A 20,614-nucleotide genomic window follows, 5' to 3' on the forward strand; every position below is an offset into this window, starting at 1 on the left:
AAAGAAGTCAAAGGGATACAAATAGGAAAGGAAGAAGTCAAAATTTCACTATTTGCGGATGATATGATAGTATACTTAAGTGACCCCAAAACTTCAACCAGAGAACTCCTAAACTTGGTAAACAACATCAGCAAAGTGGCTGGATATAAAATCAACTCAAACAAATCAGTAGCCTTCTTCTACATGAAAGATAAACAGACTGAAAAAGAAATTATGGAAATGACACCCTTCACAATAGTTGCAAATAATATAAAATACCTTGGTGTGAATCTAACCAAGCAAGTGAAAGATCTGTATGACAAGAACTTCAAGTCTCTGAAGAAAGAAATCGAAGATCTCAGAAGATGGATAGATCTCCTGTGCTCATGGATTGGCAGGATTAATATAGTAAAAATGACCATCTTGCCAAAAGCAATCTACAGATTCAATGCAATCCCCATTAAAATACCAACTCAATTCTTTACAGAGTTAGAAAGAGAAATTCTCAAATTTATTTGGAATAACAAAAAACCCAGGATAGCGAAAACTATTCTCAACAATAAAAGAACTTCGGGAGGAATCACCATCCCTGACCTCAAGCTATACTACAGAGCAATAGTGATAAAAACTGCATAGTATTGGTACAGAGACAGGCAGGAAGATCAATGGAATAGAATTGAAGACCCAGAAATGAACCCACACACTGATGGTCACTTGATCTTTGACAAAGGAGCTAAAACCATCCAGTGGGAAAAGGACAGCATTTTCAACAAATGGTGCTGGTTCAACTGGAGGACAACATGTAGAAGAATGCAGATCGATCCATTCTTATCTCCTTGTACAAAGCTGAAGTCCAAGTGGATAAAGGACCTCCACATAAAACCAGAAACTAATAGAAGAGAAGGCGAGGAAGACCCTCAAATACCTAGGCACAGAGGAAAAGTTCCTGAACAGAACACCAATGGCTTATGCTCTAAGATCAAGAGTTGACAAATGGGACTTCATAAAATTGCAAAGTTTCTGTAAGGCAAAGGACACTGTCAATAGGACAAACAGCAACCAACACATTGGGAAAAGATCTTTACCAATCCCACATCCGATAGAGGACTAATATTTAATATATACAAAGAACTCAAGAAATTAGACTCTAGACAACCAAATAACCCTATTAAAAAATGGGGTGTAGAGCTAAACAAAGAATTCTCAAGTGAGAAAACTCGAATGACCAAGAAGCACCTAAAGGAATGTTCAGCATCCTTAGTCATCAGGGAAGTGCAAATCAAAACAACCCTGAGATTCCATCTTACACCAGTCAGAATGGCTAAGATCAACAACTCAGGTGATAGTAGATGCTGGCGAGGATGTGGAGAAAGAGGAACACTCCTCCATTGTTGGTGGGACTGCAAGATGGTGCAACCACTCTGGGAATAAGTCTGGCAGTTCCTCAGAAAATTGGACATATCATTACCTGAGGACCCAGCTATACCACTCCTGGGCATATTCCCAGAAGATGCTCTAACATATAACAAGGACATATGCTCTACTATGTTCATAGCAGCCTTATTTATAATAGCCAGAAGCTGGAAAAACCTAGATGTCTATCAACAGAGGAATGGATACAAAAAGTGTGGTACATTTACACAATGGAATATTATTCAGCTATTAAAAACAATGAATTCAAGAAATTCTTAGGTAAATGGATGGAACTAGAAAATACCATCCTGAATGAGGTAACCCAATCACAAAAGAACACACATGGTATTCACTCACTGATTATTGGATTTTAGTCCAGAAGCTTGAAATACCCAAGATTCAACTCACAGACCACATAAAGCTCATGAAGAATAAAGACCAAGTAGGGGTGTTTTGGCCCTTCTTAGAAGAAGTAACAAAATACTCAAGGGAGCAAATATGGAGACAAAGTGTAGGACAGAAACTGAAGGAGGGGCTGTCTGCAGACCATTCCATGTACTGTCACCAAAGGTAGATGTGTGGATGTCAGGAAGTGCATGCTGACAGGAGCCTGACATAGCTGTCTCCTTAGAGGTCTGCAAGAGTCTGACATATTCAGAGGCGGATGCTCACAGCTAACCATTGAACTGATCATGGGTTCCCAGTGGAGGAGTTAGAGTGAAGACTGAAGGAGTTGAAAGGGTTTGTGGCCCCATGAGGAGAGCAACAATACCAACCAACCAGAGCCCCCAGGGTCTAAACCACCAGCCTGGGAGCACTTAGGGAGGGACCCATGGCTCCAGCTATATATGCAAGGGAGGATGATCCTGTCAGGCATAGGTGGGAGAGGAGATCCTTGGTTTCATGAAGGATGAACGCCGTGTGGAGGGGAATTCGAGGGTGGGGAGGTGGGAGTGGGAGGATAGGTGGGGGCACATTCTCATAGAAGCAGGAGGAGGGGGGATGGGATAGGGAGTTCCTGGGCGAGGGGTGGGGAGAAGTGGGGTAAGGGGAAAACATCTGAAATGTAAATAAAATATCCAATAATAATGATAATAATGATAAAATGCCAACAATAATAAAAAAAATAAAAGCAGACATTGAGAATTAAACTTCCTGACTCAACCATTTACTTAATTTTGTGACTTTTGACAAGTCACTTGACATTTGTGTGTCTCAAGTTTTCTGGAAAGTGGGATAATGGTAATGAACCTATCTGAGAACATGTTTAGGAGGGGCATCAGTACACATTTATTGCTAGCACAGGGCCTTGCCTGTGGCTGATCTAATACAGGCTTGCTTATAGTGAAGATAAAGGTAAAAGACCCACCGGAGAGATAGCCAGCGCCTCACCTCCCTGGACCTGCTTCTCACTGTTGGAGAAACGGATGGAAGTATTGCCTTGCTTACCCAACAAACTAGATAATTAATTTTAGCAGTACCCCTCAGGAAGGTATTTGTTTTCTGAACTCCCTTTTGTTCTCTCTTCAAATAACTTTTGTTACAAATCAGAGTATACAGTTTAATCTAAGTGTCTACATGTGTCATTTTTTCCACTAATATTATGACTATAAATAAGACTTTACCAGTATTTTGCTGTCAACTGTGCTAACCCAAGATTAGTTGTTGGAGTTGGTATCTGATATGGTTCAGGATATGTGGCCCTACTTTTTGTTCCTGGGAATTGTGTGGAGTGATTGACAACTCTCATGTGTTGGGGTGTGTGCTGGCATTTGCTTGCTTTCATTTGCTTTAGTTTGCCAGTTGTCTTCTGGCTTCCTAGGAACATATTTAGTTTTAATGAACACTACAGATCCTTGGCATTTTCCACATGTGCATAAAGAGTGCCTGGAAATCCAGCTTTATTTGCTGTGGTGGTGAGCAGAATCTAAGCACAAACACTCCTTAGCTGATTCAGTATGTTTCAAATACTTGAGTGTTCATCTTTTGGTGTTCCCTAAAACAGCCCCATTCTCTATTGAAAGTCCAGAACATGGCTTTTTTTTTTTTTTGCCTGTTTTATGGAAATTCTTGGAAAGTGTGAAACCATGAATACTAAGCAAGTTTTCAAGAGTAGACTTTGTAGGCAAAGATATTTTTGTCTCCAGCTTTGTGCCTTTACTGTAAGCCTGCAGAAGATAAAACATTTTTATCCTGGTAAATCCATTTATAAGTAAAATGCCCCCCCTTTTGGTGACAGATTTGTTGAAACTAGATTTAAAGTAAAAGTTTCTGTCATAATTAAGATAACCAAGTGATTATAAAGCAATTTTATTATATACTTCATAAAATAGAAAATTATAAAGTTACATATTGTAAATCTAGAGGTCCTAAGACTCCCTGAGTACACTTCTCTCTTGTTTGGTACTGGTGTCTTTAATATATCATTCTTGAAACTCAATCTTGTTTAATAACATTTGTTAACGTTCTTAACGGTTTCTGGGAACGGTTGGCGGAGGGATGGTTCTGGTGTAGTGTGTCCAGAACAGTAATGCAGTTTGTTTAAATGCCCTGGTGTACTGCTTTTTGTTTCTGGGCAGAATTGTGGCAAGCCATCCTAGTAATTTGAGAGTACAGTGCCAAACCATTCATATGAACATGTATTTGTTTACCACATGGTGGATGATGTGGAACTCTTACTGTCTTCATTTTATGTAGTAAACAATATTTGAAACATAAACATACACTGAATTTTGTCAGAAATTTAAGGATAAACATAAAAGTCCTCTCATTTTGTTTACTGGAAAGCTACCGCCTTATTAATATAAAGTGGAAATGTTTCAGAAGGTTATAGTTACTGAGTTAACATGTGAGAGAAATTGTGCATCTCAGCAGAATCAAAATGCATTCATGAATTTGTATAGAAATAACAATGCATTTGATTCTAGTCAGGTAAAAGTCAACATGCACAACACCATCTGTAACAAGCATCCTGCTCCCTGCCGAGATGCTATGCATTTCCCTTTGAGAAAAACAGTAAGATAAAGGCAGCTGCTCCTTCATCTAGTCCTACTGTTCACTGTTGGATTGGAAGTCGGAGCCAGATGTAAGAGAAAGAATGAAAAAAGTGCAGAGAACATAACTAATATAAGAATGAATAATATAAGCAAAGGACTTGAGTGTTCATTTGGAGGTAAGTATGCATGTGAAATTTTTTTCCTAATATAAATAAATTATTTGAACTAGTGAGTTTATAGAGTTTATAGTGAGTTTATAGTGAGTTGCTAGATTAAGGTCAAATATAAATGTCAAGATAACATAAACTTTTAAGAGATATTGTGTAGGAGAGCTTTTCAAATATCTGATGGGAATAAACTAATAAGACAAAGTCTACATAGAAAACATAACAGACATTGTTCAGAGAAAGTAAAGAAGGCATAAATCAATGGAGGACTTGCATATTGGCTCTGTTCCCCATCCACAGAGAATGCATGTTGCTCACTATCCTGCAGTTGTCAAGGTGACTGTGTACTTCTCCTGAAGTTGGTCTTCACTCTAGAGCCGTGGTTCTCAACTTTAATACAGTGCCTCGTGTTGTAGTGACCCCCAACCATAATATTATTTTGTTGCTACTTCATAATGGTAATTTTGCTACTGTTATGAATCATAATGTAAATATCTGATGTGCAGGATGTCTGAAATGCAACCCCTATGGGGGTTGTGACTCATAGGTTGACAACCACTGTTCTAGAGGAACTGTTTTGTTTGTTTACAGTTTGTTTTATAATGAACTGATTATAGTCTCTCTTTTACTAGACTGTGACCATAGATAAACTTCAGGGAAGTTGTGTTAATATATCTACAGAGGATGGTTTACTTCAAGCCAAGTATCTTTATACAGAATCTTCATTTCTGTCTTCTGCTGCCGGGGATATTGCATTAGGAAATGTTCACGGTAAGCTGACAAAGGCCTAGTGTATCTCAGGCTTTCCACATGACATAAAATTTAAGAGATGACTGTACAGTTAAAGAAGGATCATTATTGTAGAGTAGCCATCTTTAAAAACAAAACAACAACAACAATAAAAACCTGTAAAAGTAAAATGACTTACGAGCTAGTTTAATTTAATTTTGAAGAGAATTTGGAAATTATGCTGTTATATATAAAACTAATAGTAGTTCCGATTTTTAAAATAGATTTTTATTATTTTAGTGTGTGTGCATACATATATCATCTCTCTAGCCCCAGTAGTTGATATTTAAACATATTTTTATAAGAAGAAACAATAACCAAGAGATGAAATAAAAGCAGTGTTAATAAAGGTGGAATTCTAGTGGTTACTTTTCATGATACGAGAGGTTAAATGAATTAGGCATTTGGGTAGATCAAATTATAGAGAATCTATGACACTAATTTTGGGTACACTACATTAATGTGTATTTTTCCTGGCACAGGTCCTCTTAGCAATGTGCTATTACAGTTGTCTCTGATTGTTCTCTTGTGATTTCCTAAGCATATATCCACAGAGAACAACATTACTTAATGTTTGCATTCTGGAAAAAGAAATCGAGAACAGATAGTGTTGAGATAACCTGGCCAAAGGCCTTCTGGTGGCCGGTGTTATTCTGCTGGTTTATATTTCCACTGAGCAGATGATTCAAATCCAGGTGTATGTTCTGAAATACATAGGAGTAGTATAAAGGCCCACTTAATCCTTGAAAAAAGTACAGTATGTGCACATCTGCTAAGTGTCTGCTGGGCCTTCTTCCAGGAAGTGTGGACTTGAGCGTTTCCCACACATGGCCCACTCATTTCACTTCTTAGTAAGGCTGGATATCGGTGTCCGTACATTTTGGCAGTACTCCCACATTTTAGAAATGAGCACAAATTATTAAGTTGTATTAAAATGTGGTTACTGCTAGGCATGCTAGCAAGTAACAAATCAGCAAGTAGTCTTCTGTTTAAAAAAAAGCATACTGGGTAGTTAGAGCTATACACTAGTAGTAATGCAGTAATGGGTAGTAATAATTTGTAATTTCATATTTTAAATGACTTTTAATAAGCATTACACTTCTATAATGATCATTATTAAGGTATTTGTTTGGTTGGAGCCTGCCACTCACCCCTGCTCAAGCACAAGCTGGGAAAACCCGTCTGCCCTCCTCCCAACCCAGCCTGCACTGAAATAACTAAAGGAATGGCACCAAAAGACATTTCTGGTAGCGAGTACAGCCTGGCTTTCTGCCATGACCAGCTTACCCGAATGCCCTCCCAGCCGCCTAGCTTCTGACCATCCTCAGGCACAGTCGCAGCTCCCAGCTGACACACTGTCACACCTCGCCTGAGAACTATAAAACCTCCCTGCCTTTCCTCAGCCCTGTTCTCTAGGACTGGTGAATCAACTAGGGAGTTAGGCCAATTAAACCTGGATTTATTTACTTTTATTCAGGTCTAATCTGGCCTGTATTACATTTGGTAGAAAAAAGCATATTAGTATTATAAATAATACACCAAGTAGGTTTTGGTGTAAAACAATTCCTTACCAAGATAGATATTGATTAACCAACACTACAGGAAAAACAGCTGTTTTCTATTCTGCTTTATACAATGTTTATACTCAATGCATTAATGCTTTTTAAATATTTTATTTCTTTCATTTTAGACAGGCAACATGGAATTTGGGGAAACTTACCACTTATTGAATACATTTCTAGATCTAATAATTAAAGTAACTGAATAAACATTGCTAGTTATTAGAGTTTGCCCTTTTTTTGTAAGGTCTTTGAATATTTATTGGCTTTAATATAAAGTCATGTACTTCCTTACATGGTTTAAATATAGGTCTCTTGTGCACTGTTGCCTCCAGTAAGGTTTCCCTGAAAGAACACTCAGATGGAAATAAGAATGCAGTGTGCTTACTGGAGAGACTTCTTGGGCCCTGGGCCATGTCAAAGAAAGAAGCCCCATCTCCATGGAGAAAACAGACCTGGATAAACTTTCAGCAATCCCAAGTACAGTTCTGAAGCTGGCAAGGTTCCTCAGAGTTCTCTCAAGTTGTAGTGAGGGAAACTGGAGCTTTATAACCCAGGTCATTAGATCCCAGCTGCTCCAGGAAGGAGTGTGATCTTGGGCCAAGATGGCTGTCTTCAGTTGAAGCAGTTTCCAAAGAGGGCTGTCCACAAAGGGCTGTCTGCCAGTGGTTCTCTCGGCATCTGTGAACATAAGCCCTTCAGGTATGAAGGAGGCTCTGCATGATGAGTCATAGCCTCTGCTATGGTCAAATTTATTCATTCGATGCATTTATTGACTGGCTACCGTGTGCCAGGTTTCTAGGAGCCAGGGGTGTAGAGTTGGGCAAGAAATGGCAGCTATCTTTAAGGAATACACAGTTGAGTGAAAGGACTTCCGTTTCACTTCCTCAGTCCCCTCCCACCTATCTCCCGGTGCTGTCCATTGTCACTCTGTGTCAAAACAACTATCTCACAACTCCTTTTATAACTTTGGCGCATTGGTAAACAGAAATAGGAGGAGAATTTTATTCAATTACTTCCATGTTATTCAGCCAGCTTCTCCCTCTATTCTTTGGTCCTTAACTTTGTTTGTTTTCCAGCACAGACGAGAGATTAGAAAGAAGCCCTACCTCATTCCTTACACCCAGTGCTTTGACTATTTTAAATCTCTTGCTACATCTCTTGCTCCCTCTACTGTGATTTGCTGGCCTCCATTCTTGTTCCAAGAGTATGAAGGCATGTGCTGTTGAGGCTTAGAGTATGGCGGTAGGATGGAGAGATGGAGGGCAGGTAAGGGTCCACACCCTTGGAAGACCCTAGACTCTTTGTTCTAACCCTGTCAGCAGCTGGTTGTATAACACAAATTATAAAAAATATTGGCTATATTTAAGCAAGCTATCTTAAGATCCTAAACTTTTTTTTCCAACATAATATTTTTATTGATTGTTTGGGGATGTAACACTATACAGTCCTATCAAGGACTTCCCAGTCCTTTCCTGCCCCTTGCCCTTATGACCTCCCCCACAGGGGGAAAAAAAAAGGTGAGTTTATGTTACTGTATATTCACTGGGTCAAACTCTCAATGGCTGGAAGTCATCTCTCGTGGAGGGCAATGCTCCAGCATCCTAGCACAGTTCTTAAGAGTGCTCTATGATAGCTTCCTCTCTAAGCTGTTGCTGTGAGAGAAGAAGGGAAGAGTTGTCACAAGTCTTCCATGTCCCTTTTTCTCAACTGTATCTGCAATCATCAATATCACTGCAAAAGTAGCTTATTTACTCTTTATGGACGATGGAAGCATGGTCCCCATGGTTTCTGGTGTCAGCACAGACCACTAACAGGGCTTCCAATTGCTGTAGGGTCACAGATCCAGATAAGGCCCTTTGATGCAGGATCATGGACACCAAGATGGCTTCTGGACACAGCATACACTGTGGACATCTGCCTGGCATTTGGTGACAAAATGGGCCAAGAACATCAACATAGACCCAGCTGCAGTAAGACCACAGACCCAGACATGGCTGTTGGTAACATCACTGACCCAGACATCACAGTGGCCTCAAGTGGCCATGCTAGCCACCCACATCAATGTGGGTCCCAGTGGCAGCATTTCCCATGGACATCAACATGATTTCAAGCTGAGCATATACCAAGGACATCTATATGCCCTTTGGTGGTAACACAGGCCACGAACATCAACATAGACCTGGCCACATTAAGGCTGTCACCCAAACATAGCCCTCTGTGGCCATGCACTCAGCCTCCTATGGCCCCTAACAGCAGCATGGCCCACAAACATAAACATGGCTTCAGGCAACAATGCAGGACAGAGACCTCTACTGGTCTTTAGAGGTGACATGAGCCATGGATATCAACTCAGACTCCAAATCTTGTAGCAGGACCTCAGACCCAGACATGGCCTTTAACAGCATGGTCACCACTGTGGTCTCAGGTGGTGGCTCAGGCCACTCATATCAGTATGGTCCCTGGGGACTGCATGGCCCAAGGACATCAATATGGACTCAGGCTATGGCACAGGCCACAAACATCTACATGTCATCAGTTGACCACACGGTCCTCGACATCAGCCTGGAGCCCAACTACATCAGGACTACTGAACCCATGCATGCCCTCAGCATGCATTATGGGACATGGTGGTAACTCTGAGGAGGTCTACTGTAGAAAGTGGACTGTTCCTCATCTCGGGTCTCTGCCCAGAGCTAGGATGGTCCTGCAGCTGGGTAGCTTGTTCAGAGGCTGAGTCTGCATCTGCTTAAGCTCTGGGCTGCTGTACACTAGCCTGTTGACCTCACTGGGCAACGAAGGACATGATCACCGTTGACCTCAGCCCTCTGTTGCCCATCACGGGTGTCACATCACCTGTGCTGCCTCTCTCCACAGTGTGTGCACAACTCCACTCCTGTCACTTCCATCTGTCACTTCCATCTCTCCCTCACCCCATATCCCTTCCCTCCCTGAAGTGACACTGGCCTGCCAGGCTGGCTGAGTGCACCCAGAGGAGTGAGGGCAGGTCAGCCTGGTCAGCTTCTGCCTCGCAAACTTGTTTTTATAAGAAAACATGTTGCTATTTCTAAGCATCTTTTAAAAATAGATATAAATTTTGAGAATATATCTAAGACCCTTCTGTGTTCAGGATTTATTTAGTTTTGCTTCTTTTTTTAAAGGGTTTAAACTGATTTTTCTTCTCAGAGCTGAAAGAATCCAACATATAGTTCTAAAAAGCCTTTCTACACAACTCTGAGTAAAAGCTGGCCTTTTGGTAAATTGGACTGTGTGTATATGCTACTTCTTCCATATGCCCCTAGACAGAATGTTTACAGATGTTGTCTACTGCAGAGGTGGCATAGATGGTTCAGCATGTCCTAAGAAGTGAGGAAGAGAAGCACACAGGTATCAATGGACACTGGCAGTCATGTCTTCTGATAACTCTTTCATAAACATCTATACTTCCTTTTTCTGTCTATCTAATGTCGGTATTCTCTAGGCTTATGTATGTCTCTGTCCCGCTGCATGCTGTGTATTTTTGAGTCCAAACCACTCGTGCATCTTGATGATTCAGTTTGTATCTTTAGTCCTGACCTCCCGAGTGTCATCTCACATACACATAGCCATGGATTTCCGCAGGCATCTCAGACTCTCATCTCCTGTCTAATGTCTTCCCCAACCCTTCTGCAGCCTCCTGTCCTCATCCAGAATTTCTCTTCTTTATTTACAGTTGCAGATTTCCATGTTACCATAGCCCCATGCTATGAATCCATGAATTCTCCTCTCATCTCCCTCTATTCAGCCACTAAATTTAAGTTTCATAAATCTCCTAAGTGTTTCTTCAGTCTCCGCAACCTTTTTCCTTTGGTTTCCAGCCTTCCACACACAGACTATGCCTCCTCTTACTGGAGCAGGAGCTCTGCCTCTAGCCTTGCCATCTTCAAGCCAGTCCCCCTCATGGAGAGACAGTAGTTTATTAGAAACACATTGAGCTTCCCACTTGGGACGCTGCCTTCCCTTCCAGAATTGCATGAATCTTCACGTTTTGTTATGTATGGTTCTAAACTATTTATATCCCTGAGACCTGTATCGGAGCCTTGGGTCATAATGGCCATGCCTTTATATTCTATGTGAAATGATGCTTTCCCTACCATTTTAAAATCAATCTCTCCCTCCCCCCACTTAATCTTTCATTACTTGGCTAAAATATTCTCCCCTTATCTCTGGCTTTCCATTGTCTATAAATTGTTGCTTAGTTATAAACCCCTCAAGAGAAAGGATCATGTTTCATCTCTAAATTCTTAGCATTTAGCCTTGTGACTTGCAGATAGCAAGGGCCCTCTTTCCCATCTCTCCCATGTACCACCTCAGAACCATCCAAAGGGCTTACCTCTAAGGACATTTGAAGGTCTCTGTCTCGATGATGAAGGTGTATGTGCTGTTTAACCATAGTCATTCTTTTGCTGAAGAAAAATAGTGATTTTACCTTTGAATTGAGTCATTTGTTTTCTCTAACCATGCTAAAATGAAAGTTATGAGATTAGAAAACTATGTTTTCTTAAATACTGGAATTTCTGGGAAAGTTGTACGACTGGAGAGTATCAGAAAACACACAGTACCATAGACCATATGGTTCTGATTTTATAGGGAGTAAAAACATTCTCCTAAGTTTGGCTCAAATAGTTGATGCATTTATTATTTCAGTGATCAATATGAAATAGGTGAAACCAAAGAGTGGATAATTATGTTAGTAATGCCCATTGTTCATTTATATACTTTTATGTGTTTTGGTTTACTCTACAAAATAGCTAACACAGAAATTGATTTGTATGTTCTGAACACTTTGGACTATTTCTGTTTAAGGTAAAGTTTTTTTTTAAGTATTTTGGTGTTTATTGAAAATACATTTTTGTGTACTTTAATATGTGTTAATGATATATAGTTATACACTCTCCCTAACTTTCCCTTCCTTCAGCCCCTCTCATGCCCCCTCCTCATATCGATGGCCTCTTTTTCTTTGATTATTATTGTTGTGCAAATATGCATATTTTGTTGTTTATTCATTATTGAAGAATTTTTAAATTTTTTCTTTATAACCATTCTTTAGATTCACAGCCTTTTTGTCCCATTATGTTTGTTCACTGCATATAGAACTCTAATATTCAAGAAGGATGTTATTAGATACATGTCACTATAATGAGAAGTAGTCTTTTCTTTCTATGGATCTTAGACTTTTGTCTTATAGCCATAAAAATCATTTTGTCAAGGCTTCATATCACATCCACTAGTGACTAGTTTGAGAAGATCCAATTTTCATTTAAAAATAATATTTTGCTACATTAAGACTATTGTAAATATATGGGGCTCAGTTTTCTTGTGTATGGGTGCCTAGACTCACTGGCTAACTGGTTATAAAATTATGTCTTAGTTCTAGAATGGCCTAGCTGGGCCTCTGACTCAACATCTCTCATAGGATTATACTCATGATGTCATCCTGGGCTGTGAGCTCTTATCAGTGTTCAATGAGGGTGAATATGACCCCATGCCTACTTATGGCTGTTGTCCTGTTAGCCAGAGGCCTGTTGATTCCCTTGTCCAGTGGCCAGTTTCAAAGGGCAATTGATGGTGTGCTGTCTGATTTCTGTGAGAATGGTAGAGGACTAGAAATACAGAATCATAATCGTTTTATTACCTAACCATGGCAATAACAGCCCACAACCTTTAGGCACGTCACTGAGGTCTGGCCTGCACATGATGGAAGAACATATAGAGGGCATGGGTGCTAGGAGGAAAGAACAGTAGAAGCCATTTTAGAAACTGCATGCTTTTGGCCACTGTCTGTATGTGGCGGTGAGACTATATTTCCTGAGTTTGAAAGTTGAAAAAGAGTATTTAGAGCACACCAATGAAGTAATACTTATTTAACACATTTAACAAGATATTCAAAGCCTTATAATAAGGCTTGAATATGTTATAAGACATAAAAATAACTTTATGGGCTTCTCCATTACAACCATGTTCTGATCCCTACACAAATGTGCTCGTGTTCTTGTATTCACATGAGATGGAATGTTGGACCTTTACTAGGAGATTTGCCAATATGCATGTCTGACTACTGGGCAACAAATCAAATATCCTCCTTTTTACTTTCCACAGAAATTGACATATTATCATTTACAAAACATATGAAATAAAATTACTCTGGATTAATTCTGAATTCAAGTTATTCTTTGTGTAGTTTTGCATTATATTAGATGAAGTCATTGCACACATTTTGGGGAAAGAAGCTATGAATTTCTGATTCTAGAAGTACTGGTACCCACAAATGCACATGTGAAGAACAGTCCTGTTTTTAAGCTAAGTGAGCTGAGAAGAATGGTTGTAATACCTTCTCATCGTTCTGGAAAATATATTTCATTGCAGAGTGAAAAGCTTTGAGGTTTTTTTTCTCTGTTAGCCATACATCTATGTATTCAGTATTCTTATCTTAAACCAGTTTAACTCTTGGCTCAGAAACTACTTTAATCCAACAGACATGGCAAGTGGCCTGAAAAAAAAAGACATTTTGTGTTCCTTGGTTAAAATGTGGCTTTTTGTGTCTATGTCTAGTTAATGAATTGATGTTTATGTTGAAAATATGTAAGAAGGACCTTTTGAGTATTCTTGACAGGCTTTGTGGGTGCCATTATCTTTTCTCCATGTGTAACAGTGACTGTTTTGTAGTTATGCTATAAAGCCTTCTGGTCTGGAGACGGAGGTGAAGGCTGTATACCTAAAGTCATTTGTTTCAGAATTGCAACTAAACTAATCCGACTGGATTTCTGCTATTGACAAAAATGCCCATAAGAGAAGTAGTAGTGGTAAATGACATTGTGGCTATACTGGTGTGCATTAGGATTCTCTGTGACACAGTTCCTTCTCTATTATCTCTGGTAATCTGAATTTTTTTTCTCTCTTTCGTAGGAAATATCAACTTACAAAGCAAGATGGGTAACATTACAGTGGGTATGTGTCAAGATGCTGCTTGGTAATGGCTTGCAATAGCTGTAGATGTGATGCTTTATTAAAGTCTATAGTTTATCTCATAAGCCTCACTTGATATGCTATAGGTCATGTGTAGACAGGCCAGTCTGAATAGGTCTACTCAGAGAAAATGTCCTAGACCTAGTGTCAAGAAAGAAAAATCTTATGAATTTCTTTAGTTCTTTAAAAAGCTACATTAGCTCTCTCAAAGAAAGGTATAGTAACATATGTATGTGTGTATATATGTATATGTATGTGTGTATATATATATATATTTGTATATATTCACATATATATATAATTTCCAAAATTATTGTCATTTGAAGTCAACTGTTAGTATACCAATACCTTTTCATCTATATTTATGAGTGTCTGCTATGTGTCAGGAATTCTTTTAGTCCTAGGGAATATGTTATTCAGTAAGGCTACTCATTTTGTCAGGAACTGTCACCTCTGAGTGCCAGGTAGAAAAAGAAATATAAATAACAGAAGGTGATTTCAGATCACTGTAAGTGCAATGAAGACAGCGATGGGATAGAGATTGCTTATGGAAAAAAGTTACTTCAGCTAAGTAGTTGGGAAAGAGGGAAAATTTTAACTGAGATTGCCAAAATTATGACTAAAAGGTTTGCAAAATTATGTGTACAGAGCTTCCATACAGAGGGATAGCAAGAACATTCCGTTAAAAATGGAATGTGTTGAAGCATGCTAATCTTTTACTTTGAAGCTAATATTCACTTATAACTGAGTACATCCATGTTTCTCTTTCTGGGTCTGGTTACCTCACTCAGAGTGATGTTTTCTAGTTCCATCCATTTGCCTACAGATTTAATGATGTCATTGTTTTTAACACCTGAGTAATACTCCGTTGTGTTGTACCTTTCTTTATCTGTTCTTCCATTGAGGGCATCTAAGTTGTTTCCAGTTTCTGGCTACTATGAGTAACGCTGTTATGCACATAGTGGAGCATCTTTTGGGTGTTTGCCCAGGAGCAGTATAGCTGGGTCTTGAGGTAGATTGATTCCCAAATTTCTGAGAAACCATTATATTGATTTCCAAAGTGGCTGTACAAGTTTGCACCCCACCAGCAGTGAAGGAGTGTTCTACTTGCTCCACATCCTTTCAGACATAAGCACTCACTTGAGTTTTTGATCTTAGCCATTCTGACAGGTGTTAAGATGGAATCTCAGAGTAATTTTGATTTGCGTTTCCCTGATGAGTAAGGATGTCTAACATTTCTTTATGTACTTCTCTATCATTTGAGATTCCTTTGTTGAAAATTTTCTGTTTAAATCTATACCCCATTTTTAAATTGGATTATTTACTTTGTTGATATCTAGTTTCTTGAGTTCTTTATATATTTTGGATATCAACCCTCTGTCTGACATAGAGTTGATAAAGATATCTTCCCATTATATAGGTTGCCATTTTGTTCTATTGATGGTATCCTTTGCCTTACAGAAGCTTTTGGGTTTCATGAGGTCCCGTTTATTAATTGCCTGTGCTTTTGATGTTCTGTTCAGGAAGTTTTCTCCTATGCCAGTGTGTTCAAAGGTATTTCCCACTTTCTTTTCTGTCAGTTTCTGGTTTTATGTTGAGGTCTTTGATCTATTTGGACTTCAGTTTTGTGCAGGGTGATAAATATTGATCTATTTGCATTCTTCTACATGCAGACATCCAGTTAGACCAGCACCATTTGTTGAAGATACTTTCTTTTCTTTATCAAAAGTCAGTTGTTTATAGGTGTGTAAATTTATGTCTGGGTCTTTGATCCGATTTCACTGGCCAAGGTGTGTCTGTTCTTATGTCAATACTATGTGGTTTTTATTACTATAGCTCTGTAGTACAGCTTAAAATCAGGGATGGTGATACCTCTGGAAGTTCTTTTTATTGTACATTATTGCTTTAGCTTTCCTGGGCATTTTGTTTTTCAATATAAAGTTGAGTATTGTTCTTTCAAGGTCTGTAAAGAATTCTGTTGGAATTTTGATGGGGATTGCATTGAATGCTTTTTGTAAAAAGGCCATTTTCATTATGTTAATCCTACTAATATGGGAGGTCTTTCCATCTTCTGATATCTTCTTCAATTTCCTTCTTCAAAGACTTGAAGTTTTATCATATAGGTCTTTCATGTTACAATAGACAGACCTAGAGAGGCTAAATAACAAGGAGGGATTATGGAGGGACACAAAGATCTCCCTGGGAGGGAGAAATAGAATATATTTTATGGGTGGACTGAGGCAGGTGGGATTGGGAACAGGAAGGATCAGGTAGTGGGGGAATACTGGGAGAAGTGACTGGAATTGGGGGGCCCTTTTGGAGGCAACATAGAACCTAGTGTAATAGGAACTCATGGAATTTACAAGAGTGCATGGAGCCTATAACCAGACAAAGCCTCTAGTGGAGGGTTTGGTACAAGAGCACAGCATAATTAGAGAGGCTTCATCCAGCAATTCATGGAAGCAAATACAGTAAACATTAGGCAGAGCTCAGGGGGTTCCTGCAGAGGAGGGGAGGAAGGATTGGAGGAATCAGAGAGCTTGAGAACACCACAAGAAGACAACCTATGGAATCAACTGCCCAGGACACATGGGATCTCATAGAGATCAGAGAGCCTACAGCAGTCTGACCTAGATCCTTTGCATATATGGCTGAATAGCTTGGTGTTCTTGTGGGAATTCTAACAGGTGGAGGGAGGGCTGTCCCTGACTCTTTTGCCTGTTTGTGGTGCCTTTTTCTTCCTGCTGGGTTGCCTTGTCCAGTCTTGATGTGATGCTATATGCCTTGTCTTATTGTAGCTTGTTATACTGTGTTTGGTTGATGTCCCTTGGGAGGCCTGCTCTTTTCTGAGGGGAGGCAGGGACTGGGGTGGATCTGGTGTTGGGGGGAGGGGAAACTATAGTCCAGATGTAATATGAGAGAATTTTTTAGAAGAAGGAGGAGGAGGAGGAGGAGGAAGAGGAGGAAGAGGAGGAAGAGGAGGAGGAGGAGGAAGAGGGAGAAGAGGAAGAGGAGGAGGAGGAAGAGGAGGAAGAGGAGGAAGAGGAGAGGGGGTTTAGCATTTTGGGGGCCTATAAGAAAGGCCTGTGGAGGACACAGTGGAAGATAAAGTGCTTAGAGCCTTGTGTGTGTCCCTTAGGCGCTTTATCACAAGAAGGTTCAGATAGTTGACCCATCCGGCGGGTCCTAGTTATTCGTGGGGGCGAGGAGAACCGCAACCTGAAAGAAGAACGGGTGAGAGAGGGAATGGACTCAAGCAAACAGTTGCTTGTCAAGAGTCATGTATTTGAACATGAAATGCTTTTTTATAACATGTTTTACAAGGGGAGGGGGTAAGAGGGGCCAGGTGGTGGGAAAGTACAGAATCTTCTCGGCCTGTGCCTTGAACATGTCATGGTCTATACGGTACACTGCCTTGAATTATGATCTACCTACTATTCTTCAGAAGATATGGTACACTGCTTTGAATTATGGTCTTCCTGCTACACACTGCTTGCCAAGCAGGATCTTGTGGTTGCCAGGCTGCAGGGGACATTGTGCAGGTGGGGAAAGGTAGGGGGTGAGGGTAAGGGCGAGGGTCCTGGCTTCTGGCAGATAGTGGCTGTCATTCCTTCAAATTCAGGATGCTCAGCCTGTAGTAGCTCTCTTTGTGGGACAAAGGACCATCCTGAAGTTAAGTGAATGAAGAAAGCAGGGCGGATGGCATGGTGGTGAGCAGGAGTGCAGGCAGGATCGCTTGCCCAGCTCTCCTTCAGCTTCCCTGCTGCCTCTTAAAGGCATTGCCTAAGCTGTGTGTCATCTATTAAAAGGCTGGGATTAAAGACTTGTTTCCAACATGCTTGACCAATTTTGAGGAAGTTCTCCATTTATCTAAAGGAAAGCAGCCCATTTAAAATGGTAGCTTCTGAATCTTAGTTGGTTTTCTCTTGTTAACTATTTGTAGCTATGTTACAAATCCATGTTTCTTTATTGAGGACAGTGTTAAGCCCGTGATAGACATCGGTAGTTCTCTTTCAAGTAATTAAAAATAAAACAGCTCAGTCAACAAGGACTTTGTCTAGAATTCTGATAGCTATTTCTCTGTGAGAGTCTACATAGCTACCCATCTGCTCTATAGTTTCTGTTCTCTTGCCTATTCCTATAAGACTTTCAAGATCTGTAGAATTTCTCGACAATGCTAACTTTTAAAGTATGGAATTCTTGTGCAGAAAGCCTTAATTTTACTCATGATGATTGACTTTTATTTCAGTAATTTGTGTTATAAAAAGTTTATTTTGCTGCATAACTTTTTAAAATGCAAACTATTGGTTTTTTAACTTAAAACTTTTTGAGAGTTTCATATGTGAGTACTGTAGTTAGATAATTTCCACCACATTCTCTTCCTCTACAGACTCCTCCAGTCCCCTCCTAATTCATGTCCTCATCTTTATTTTTAGTATACACATATACACACATAAATACATATACACATATATGTATATGTATGTATAAATACAGCTTGCTGAGCCCACTTGATATTGTGTTTTTGTGATTATGGCTGATTGGGATTATGTAATCTATTATGAACTCACTCCTGGAGAAGACTTACTCTCCTCTCAAGTGTCCACATTGCCTACAGCTCTTTATGGGGCCTTATGGGATTTCCCCTCCCACACTGGAATGTCAACTGATGGTGGTATTAGTGTGGTATGGTTACAAAGCAACCATAGTTTTTGAGATTTGATGTTTGCAACATGGTTTTAAATGTTGCATGTCTATTTCTTCTTTATAAAATATATCTTGAGTTTTCTGACATTTTTGCAAGATGAGCTAAGACTCAAGACTAATAACACTCACATATAATTCCTTTGTAACTTATAATTATTTATTTTCCCATGGTGAAGAAAATGAAAGTATTGTTTGTGAATCATGTAACATTCTTGTGGAATTCCTCTTCCCCAAATAAAGAAAGTCAAACTAATTTTCAAACACATCACTTTATTCAAGCTGGAATGGTATTTTACACATAGGTAGTGTACATGTTTGTTGTTACCATAATATGTTTTTACATGGCTTTTTCTAGAGGTTTTTAATAAGAGATTTTTAAGTGAAGTTTTTGTTGGTACCCACCTAGCAGTGATGTAACCAGTCTCTCTGTCTCATTAACTAATGTCTTCATTCCTTAACACTGGTGTTTACTTTTGACACTTGAAAACTAATAATTGAGGTCCAATAAAGGGTATTTTGGTATAGATTGCAAACAAATTATTTTAAATGATGGTTGAGTCAGAGCTTGAATAATTCACTTCAGAGTTAGATTGAAGTATTTAAAATTTTAAAGATAAATGTTACCTTTGCGGATATATATTTTCTCTTCATATTTTACCAAAGGTATTATTTTTCACATAATTTTCACTACAATTCCTATTTTGCTTCTCAGCCAAAGTAGTAAAAGCTCTTGATAAAAATGCTTTTAAGGGATGCTCCTGAAAAGAATGTACTCAGCCTTTTGAGGACAGTTAGGCTACATATTACAGTAAACGTTTGGTGCCATGGACGAAGGGAACAATCCTTAGCATTGACACTTAAGTCATTCTCCAGTTTTGTTGTGTCTGACTGTTTCTCCTTGACCTTAAACTGTTGCTCTACTGAAAACAAGAGACAGTGACATCAGGAAGTTTGAGTCCATGTACGTTAGGATTTTTGTATTCTGACATGAAGATACCTATTCAGATCAGAAACTTGTAAAGAAGTATTTACTAGATGAAAACATGAACAGATGTCCTCTTCCAGTGACTGCTCCACATCTTGCTGCCCCTCTAAGACATGCAGTAAACCTTATGTTTGCTGAGAGAGAGATGTGAAATTCTTTGATTTCTCACGAACTTTGCTCCATTCTGGAAGTTTACTAAATTTGTCAGTATGAAAGTAGATTTTCCAGTTCTGTTGAGTATAGGCTTTTGTAGTAAGATCTGGTGATTTTTAAAATTTCTTCAGTTTCTGTTGTATGTCTCCCTTTTCAGTTCTGATTTTATTAATTTGGATACTGTCTCTCTGCCCTCTGGTTAGTCTGGCTAAGGATTTATCTATCTTGTTGATTTTCTCGAAGAACCAGCTCCTGGTTTTGTTGATATTTTGTATAGTTCTTTTTGTTTCTACTTGGTTGATTTCAGCCCTGATTTGATTATTTCCTGCTGTCTACTCCTCTTGGGTGTATTTGCCTCTGTTTGTTCTAGAGCTTTCAGGTGTGCAGTCAAGTTGTTAGTGTATGCTCTCTCCTGTTTCTTTTTGTAGGCACTTAGAGCTATGAGTTTTCCTCTTAGCACTGCTTTCATGGAGTCCCACAAGTTTTGCTGGGCACCCCAGTGTGGGAGAAATCGTGGTTGGTGAGGTGGGAATGGGAGGGAGGGTGGAGGTATATCCTCATAGAAGCAGGAGGAGGGGGGATGGGATCATGGGTTCCTGGGTGGGAGGGAAAGGGGATTACATCTGAAATGTAAATAACATATCCAATAAGAAAGAGAAAATACAGACAAACTGGAGAAACAAAAAAAGAAAGTAGATGAGATACTTGAGTGGAGCTCTCTGCTGTTGGCATTGGCTGCCAGTTGTCACACACCGTCCTTCCTACAATCAGTTGTCACACACCATCCTTCCTACAGTCAGGTTGTAAGAGGTGAGCTATGGGACAGGAGAGATGGTTCTGTGCTTAAGAGCACTTGGCTGC

The 20,614-nt window shown here is 39.5% G+C and overlaps 1 protein-coding gene across 3 annotated transcripts in view; it reads left to right on the top strand.

Moving 5' to 3' along the window:
- Positions 1-20,614, top strand: part of Fam185a (family with sequence similarity 185 member A) — a 54,312-nt gene that overhangs the window by 10,561 nt on the left and 23,137 nt on the right. For all 3 annotated transcript variants that reach the window (XM_028789188.1, XM_028789191.1, XM_028789190.1), the window contains exons 4-5: positions 5,188-5,326; positions 13,849-13,890. In XM_028789188.1, the coding sequence (XP_028645021.1) occupies positions 5,188-5,326; positions 13,849-13,890 (181 nt within the window). The remainder of the gene's footprint in view (positions 1-5,187; positions 5,327-13,848; positions 13,891-20,614) is intronic.

This window comes from Grammomys surdaster, unplaced genomic scaffold, assembly GCF_004785775.1.
Source record: "Grammomys surdaster isolate TR1022 unplaced genomic scaffold, NIH_TR_1.0 125793, whole genome shotgun sequence".
NCBI classification, from domain to species: domain Eukaryota; kingdom Metazoa; phylum Chordata; class Mammalia; order Rodentia; family Muridae; genus Grammomys; species Grammomys surdaster.